Source organism: Aphanomyces invadans (genome assembly GCF_000520115.1).
Source record: "Aphanomyces invadans strain NJM9701 unplaced genomic scaffold supercont1.39, whole genome shotgun sequence".
Taxonomy (NCBI): Eukaryota; Oomycota; class Saprolegniomycetes; order Saprolegniales; family Verrucalvaceae; genus Aphanomyces; species Aphanomyces invadans.
Genome location: NW_008580184.1, coordinates 138,994 through 145,851, shown reverse-complemented (window position 1 = coordinate 145,851; position 6,858 = coordinate 138,994). Strand labels below are relative to the sequence as shown.

At 57.1% G+C, this 6,858-nt stretch overlaps 5 protein-coding genes across 5 annotated transcripts in view; 3 read left to right on the top strand and 2 right to left on the bottom strand.

The window, feature by feature from the left end:
* Positions 1-115, top strand: part of H310_12415 (hypothetical protein) — a gene marked incomplete at both ends in the record, with an annotated part of 1,127 nt that extends 1,012 nt beyond the window's left edge. Inside the window, one exon of the mRNA XM_008879453.1 lies at positions 103-115. Within this exon, the coding sequence (XP_008877675.1) occupies positions 103-115 (13 nt within the window). The remainder of the gene's footprint in view (positions 1-102) is intronic.
* Positions 116-1,384: 1,269 nt separating this feature from the next.
* Positions 1,385-2,727, bottom strand: H310_12414 (hypothetical protein). Its single transcript, XM_008879452.1, has 6 exons — positions 2,414-2,727; positions 2,238-2,367; positions 2,006-2,168; positions 1,847-1,956; positions 1,648-1,784; positions 1,385-1,602 (listed from the first exon to the last, which is right to left on the bottom strand). The coding sequence occupies exons 1-6, from the start codon at positions 2,703-2,705 to the stop codon at positions 1,544-1,546; spliced, it is 891 nt and encodes a 296-aa protein (XP_008877674.1). The 5' UTR covers positions 2,706-2,727; the 3' UTR covers positions 1,385-1,543.
* A 601-nt stretch (positions 2,728-3,328) lies between these two features.
* Positions 3,329-4,519, bottom strand: H310_12413 (hypothetical protein; the record flags this gene model as incomplete). The annotated part of the gene is made up of 1 exon (XM_008879451.1): positions 3,329-4,519. The coding sequence occupies one exon, from the start codon at positions 4,517-4,519 to the stop codon at positions 3,329-3,331; it is 1,191 nt and encodes a 396-aa protein (XP_008877673.1).
* Positions 4,520-4,919: 400 nt separating this feature from the next.
* Positions 4,920-5,707, top strand: H310_12412 (hypothetical protein). Its single transcript, XM_008879450.1, has one exon. The coding sequence runs from the start codon at positions 5,269-5,271 to the stop codon at positions 5,602-5,604; it is 336 nt and encodes a 111-aa protein (XP_008877672.1). The 5' UTR covers positions 4,920-5,268; the 3' UTR covers positions 5,605-5,707.
* H310_12411 (hypothetical protein) overlaps positions 5,702-6,858 on the top strand; it is a 4,203-nt gene continuing 3,046 nt past the window's right edge. The window contains exon 1 of the mRNA XM_008879449.1: positions 5,702-6,614. Within this exon, the coding sequence (XP_008877671.1) occupies positions 5,805-6,614 (810 nt within the window). The 5' untranslated portion in view covers positions 5,702-5,804. The remainder of the gene's footprint in view (positions 6,615-6,858) is intronic.

Below are 6,858 nucleotides of genomic sequence, written 5' to 3'. Positions count from 1 at the left end.
ACGCCCGAAACAACGTCCGTGCGCAGTGGGGCCCCCATGACAAGTACAATGGCGACTGCTGTAGCTTTCGTGGTGATGTCCATTGCTCTGTCTGCGGTGTAGATGGCAAAGGTAGTAGATAATATGCAGAACGTCATGCACTACATATTGTTACATGAGTGGACCGTGACGAAAGTTCGTATGAGGTACATGTAGCGACTGTTCAGGGATCACTTTCATGGCGTGCGAGTTGTGCGACCACATCAAGGGGCGCATACGCCAGATGCGCAATTTCCTGTGGCCTGCTACTAATCACCGCGACCATGTCTTGGCGACAAATGGCCACTCTAGTTCCTTGCATCAGGCTAGCGTCGTTTGAACTTCTCCTGTGGACCATCTCATTTTTAACGGGCACTTCTTCTCCCTTTCCCATGTGCCAACCAACTCGGCGTCAACGGTCACAATTACTTTGGAAGTTGCCCCATGCGATTCACGTCGACGTCACTGATTGTAGCTGCTGCTGCCGCCGCCATCGCGTTCTCACTGGAGACCAACATCGCTGTGGACAGCCAAGTTGAAACGTTGCCGCAGCGTATTCGTTTCGGTAGTCCCCCGGAGAACCGTCCGACCCCCGCGGCTTCGGTTCCCTCCACGGATGATGCGGACAACTTTCCCACGGATGCCCCTGGCACAACGCCCAGCCCGACAGAACAAACTGCTGGACTGGACAGGCCTCTCGACGTTCCAGCCTTTTTGAGCTCCAACTCGACGACCCCGCCCCCACATACCACGGCTAAACAAAATGATGCTTCGACGGCAAGCGCTGCCGCAGCGACGACGGTGGCACTAATGGCCTTCTTCGCTTACAACTAAGCGTAGGATGGCGCGGCCTCGCTCGCATGGAGAACGAGCACACTAACATTGCATAATGAACTGATTTGATATCGTTCTGCTGCCCGTCTGCGCATGGTGGCCTGACAGTTTGCGTGGTGGCGACCTTGTCCTTCGATAAACCAGGCAAATAGACTGAACACCATCGAGATATCTGTTCCAAATACCGCCAGTTTTCAATTGTCCCATGCGCATGTATATCGTCTCGGCCGCATGTGCTATGAAGCTAACGGGACCTACCGCTGCATTTGAGCTACCTGAGTGTGCCCCCGGCTGCCGCGAAGGTGGAACGACTGGTTGCTATGGGTGTCCAAATTGGGGCTATGCTATGGACCCGTACGCAGTTGGCCTAGCCGATGGGACGGTGATTCTTCCGACGGCAAGTCGAGCTGCTGAAGCCGCCCCAATCGTCGTCGGCAGTGCGGATGGCGGCCTTGGGGGAGCTGGCACTGAAGGGGGAGTCTTGGCGAAATCGGTGAGCGAAGGGTCCCCACCAGACACCCACTCCATTCGTACCAGCGGTGGCACTTTCGTTCAACTCGCATCGTTCCTCACGATACTGGCAGTCATGTTACCGCTGTTCCTCCTGCTAGTTTAAGGGAAGCTGAATGCATGGACAACATTTGAAAGCGAATAGTTGTCGACGTTGCGTCTGAAAGCTGCTCTCGACACTCTAAGCCAACGACACATACGTTGGAATTTTGGAGCGAATGATTCGGAGGGCTTCCGAGCCTATCGAGTCGTCAAAAGATGATTGCGGCTGGATCCTGAACGCACCTCCGTTTCTCTCGAGCGCTGCCAGAGTCTGGTCAATCGGGCCCTTCAACGCTTTGTTGGTGTACTTGCGATGGACTTGTTGTATCAACTTGGCCAAGTGGACATTCATGTCGCCCCCCACAGCTTCCGACACCAATCTAGCTCGCACACACGGCCCCCCATGAATTTCAATCACTGCTGGGCATGAAAATCTACGCACTGAATCGCATGGAGCGCCACCGTGATGACGTCGTCGTCCGTGGCCATGAGGGCCCCTCGAATTGGAGGAATGAGTAGGCCCAGGAGGGGCCGAACTTTGTCGTCGGCGCCCTACAGCATTGGAGCAGTTGGCAGCGATGTTCCGCGTGGGCGGGCTTACGTTAGCCCCCATCAAGTCTTGGAATCCCTGGCGCGCGAGAAACACAAACGGGTGATCGGTTTCGAGGAACCCCTCGCAACACGTGACGAGGAGGGGGTTGTAGTCGAGCTCTTCTGGCGGCGTATTCCACTGCAGGCTGTTCTTAATGCCTCCGTGGTTGATCCTAGAATCCCCGGACGTCGTGACCAGTTGGCGCCGCAGCGGCTTGTAACTAAGCAGAGAATCGGCGTACCGGCAAGGAATGTTGCCCGCTTGATACGACGCGCCAAAGTTGGTTTTCGACTTCTTCTTGGTACTCCACGGGTCCGCTTGTTTATGCTTGTTCAGCGATGCGGATGGAAGGCCGTGCATCTTGACCACAGCTAAGCCAATGCCCCCTTAGCCCCATACGATTGTGTGCAGTCTTACGAGGGGCTGTGGTTTTTTCCAGCTGGTTATTGTTGGGTGGGGACGGTTTGGCTCTGGTCAAACCAGCGGTAGGGGGGTCGGCAACGTTTTTCTTGGAGGTCGCGACAGCGACGGTGGGCGGGGCATCTTTATCTGACCTCGAATTGCTCTGCCTGGCTCGGCTGCCATCTCTTGGCGCAGACAGAGGCTTCTTCTTCTTCTCCATAACCACCGATGCTTGATTGTTGGTTGGCGGCGTCGTCGTTCGCGTAGCGCGAGTCGTCGACAGCGGGGCGGCTTTGGCACGTATCATGGAAAGTTAAAGAGTGGCCGAAACGTATAATTAGACGCCAGGCTGCATGTCCAAGCAGCCTATGCCCCCCCTCTGAAACTGTTGAGAGTTGCGTGGTCGCACCGTCCATGGTGCAGGTCAAGCACGGAATTCAATGAGCCCGTGCGCGAGCTGGACGTTCGTCGATGGCATAAAAAGTTTTTCACACCAGCCGTGGGTGCAAAAGGATGGCCCCGACACCCCCCCCCCAACTCGGTCAGCTCCATAACAACGTGGTCATGTGCAATCACAGCAGCGATGTACTGCCCAGAGGTTGACGTATGCTTCGTGTCACTCCAAATGAACAAACGAACGAGCTGGAGGTGTTATGTGGGCTCCGACGCGAAGAGCAGTTTATGTGTGTGCTTGAAAGGACAGTTCCTGGGGGGGCATTTGACCTCGGAGCAGTGCTGCCACCGACGCCTACTGCATGGAGAAGGAGGATTCGAGGCGAAACAGCTCACCGTGGCACGTCCCGAACACTTTTCCCTGTCGTCATGGTGGTCGAGCCATCAATTAACGTTTCCGTGCAAGTGCATGCGTGGTGTAAAGCTGCACGTGTCTATTTTACACATCTACAAAGCAAAAGCGTGCGTCAAATCTCGTTAGAACAGTCCTCGGTGATCGTCTAGCTCATCTTCCGTGTCGCATTGTTTGGTGAGGACGATGTGGTCGAGGCCGGTTTTTCGAGCGCCCAACGTCACGAGAAAAGCCCCACCAAGCAGGAGGGGCGCGGCCACGATCGCCGATACATCCGGCGGGCCTTGAACGCCAACGAGGTAGCCCATGAAGCCTCCAAGCAATGGCTCCCACAAGACCGCCACCGATATAAGCAGCGGGCTCACGTACTTGACGGCCAAGTTTGCACAAGTATGACCGAGCATGCCTGAGACTGCGGCGGCGCCAAATGCCAAGCCAAACCGACGAGTGTCCCCGAGGAAACCCCAGAGCGCCGTTGAGCCGACCCCAACGATCGACGTTGTGGGCTCGAACACCAGGGACGCCACGGCCAGCTCCACCGTGGCAATTGCTGTCACCGGCAAAGCGTACGCAAACAGCGGCATCCACTTCCGGCACCCTGCCCCGCCCTCCAAGTACACAAGGATAGCCAGAGCCCCGAGCATTGCAGCCGCGTTGCCCGCCAGGGTAACTTGATGGGCATTGTGTTGCTGCGAACTTGTGGCCAACAGCAGGACAACGCCGGAAAACCCTACGACAGCGCCGAGGACTTCGAGAGGAGTGGGGGGGAGGGCTGGAAAGGGACAAATGACCGTGCGAAACCACGACGGATCGGACGGCGCATCGGCTGGGAGGAGGGCATGTGCTTCAGTAATGACCACGGCCGGCTTGGACTCGGACAGGGGCAGGCATACCCGTACCACGTTGCTCGGTGTCCCGCCTACCATCCAACGATACGCCCACCGCATCGCCATGATCACAACCAGCAGCAGCGGCGTCGAGCTCACCAGCAGGAGCGAGTCCAGCAGCGACGTGTGCGCGACACTCCACCCCCACGATCCAAAATGCACGCCAAGCGCCAGACCGATCGTGACCAACAACGGAATGTTTCGGCAAAACCTGGCCCAAAACGCAGGGTCTTGCAGCGTCGGATGGTGGCGCCACTCGTGCGCAAACCCCACAGCTTGCAACGCGACCGTAAGCTGGAGGCGCCAGCACGCCTGCATCAGAGGGGGCGTCTCCGGGAGCAAGGCAAACCACACCCCACCCGACGACATGGACACCACGGCGACGACGAGGATGGCATACGCCCACCACACTGGAGCTGGCGCAGTCATATCGACTTGCTCCCGTTCAAATCTCAACTGATATCGTCGCGACGTGTACTTGGGTCGTCGGGTGGTTGTGTGGCACATGACCAACGAATCCATGTGGCTCCCGTCCAAGTTGGCAGTGCCACCGATTTCGACAGGTGGGAGCCATTATCTGTGCGAAAATCGGCAATGGCCAGTGGATCGTGGGGCGCCCTGCCGAATCGTGACGCGAATCGAGCGCGGTGTCGAGATCGCAAGTGTTACAGCTGCGACACCAAAACGACATGTGCGAGTCGACAGGTGGGGAGGGTGCAGCCCAGTTCTCAGCAACGACCTTCTCAAACGATGTTGAAAGGCGGCAGACGATGTGGCTGGACGAATTTTGTGCGCCACCCGTGACCAGGGACGGGGACGGGACTGGAAACCCCATCGGCTTCGTCAAGGTTAACATACCATGACAGGCGAGCGCCAACTCGGCGTCGCTGCAAACTGTAACAAAGCCGCGTGGAGGCGCCCGTCTTTATGGGCGGCGGCATCCACTCTTTTATGTGTGTATCGTTCTTGTCCATTGATCTCGCACTGAACTCGTTTTGCTTCCGTCAGCGGGCACGCAAGACAGGTCGACCGTGCTGCATGGCACTCACAGTTCCAGTGGACCTTGCGCTTCAAGGGATTCGACAGTACGACTTTCGTCACGTGCATGCCGCTTCCAAACGTTGGCTTCATCGAGCTATGCTTACCTCCTTCTCTCAAGTCATCTTCTCCCTGGAAACATGTCTTTGGTTGTCGTTCCATGGACTTCCCCCCTGAACAACGTTCTCGTTGGCGGGTGGTGCATAGGCTTGTCGTCTACCAAGGACAATGGACGAGTGCGACATTCATTTGTCTGGGAGGGCTGGCTGCTCATTGCATCACTGCCTGCAGCTGTCATCCCAAAATGTTTCCCCCGAAAGAGCTCCTCGGGGCGGTGGCGCTCGCTGCGGTCCAAGCACACCGCCGAGTCTTGCTTTGAACGCACGGAATCAACTCAGACACACTTACCAAGCGCCATTGCCCAGAATCGTCCGATTCCGATGGAAATTCCATCCAAATTCAAAAGTTTGAGCTAAATCGCTTTGATTGGGTAAAATTTGGAGGATGCCGAGGCCATATCACTGAAAATGCAGCAAAACCGATTGCATTTTTAGCGAATTCAATCGAAATTGTTCGTGGTATTGAATGGAACGATCCTAGGAAATGCCCCAAACGTTCTCCCGTGGAACGATCAAGTTCAAGGGAACGATCTCTGCTGCGAGGTGCCGCCGAACCGATGGCAAGTACCGACGCGGGGTTCCAGCTCCAGGACGAAGCAGACGCCACTGCCGAGAACGCCGTCAAAGAAATTCGCCCGTCGCCGCCACGGTGGTCGTATGTGGTGCTGGCCGTCGCCGTGCTCGCCATGTCGACGGGCGGGATCTGGTTTGCGCTGCTGGGGACATTTGGCACACCACCGCTGATGATGGCTTGCTGGCGGTTGACCCTGACTGCGTTCTTGCAGTTGTTTGGTGTTGCATTCGAACTGCATGCTGTCAACACTGCTGGGCTCTGGCGGCGCTTTCGCCAGTCGGGGGTGCTCTTGACCTGTTCTGGTGTGGCTTTGGCCATTCATTTTGGAAGTTGGGGCTGGAGCGTCTCCCGAACGACTCTCCTGGATTCACTGTTGCTTGTGAGCTCCGTGCCGCTGCTCCTTGTCTTGATCCAAACCGTGCGATGGTTGTTTCGTCGCTGCATCCGCACGGCTCCCGTGGAAAGCCATGGGGCGGCGCATCTGCACCCGGTCACACCATCTTCTGATGATGTACTTCAAGGGCCGTACGTGTCCGTTGCAGGCGAGTCGCCGGCCGACTCCATGACGGCTTCACAATCGATGTCGTGGTTTCAACTCCTTTGTTGCCCATTGCACCAACTTCCCCCGACATGGTTGGAGGCGCTGGGGGCGCTCAGTGGATTTTTGGGCGTGCTTGTGCTATTACTTCTTACGCCGGTGGCCGTCGAAGCGCCCAACTCCACGGCTGTGGCTACGGTGGCAGGCAACTTGGCGGCTCTACTCGGAGCGGCCGCGATCATTCCGTACTTGGAGGTCGGAGCGAGCTGCCGGCAGTTCATTCCCCTCTTCATCTATGCTTTTCCAGTCACGTTGATTGCAGCAGTGACACTGGCCGTGGCGTCGCTGGCCTTTGAGCCAACGACACGAGTGACGTCGGTCGGGCCAACCGCGTTGTTTGGGTTTTTTGGCCACGCGGAGCGAGCGGGGTATGCCCTCAGCGCAGCCGCTGTCTCTGGGATTGCAGGCCATACACTCATGAACTTGGCTGTCAAGTACG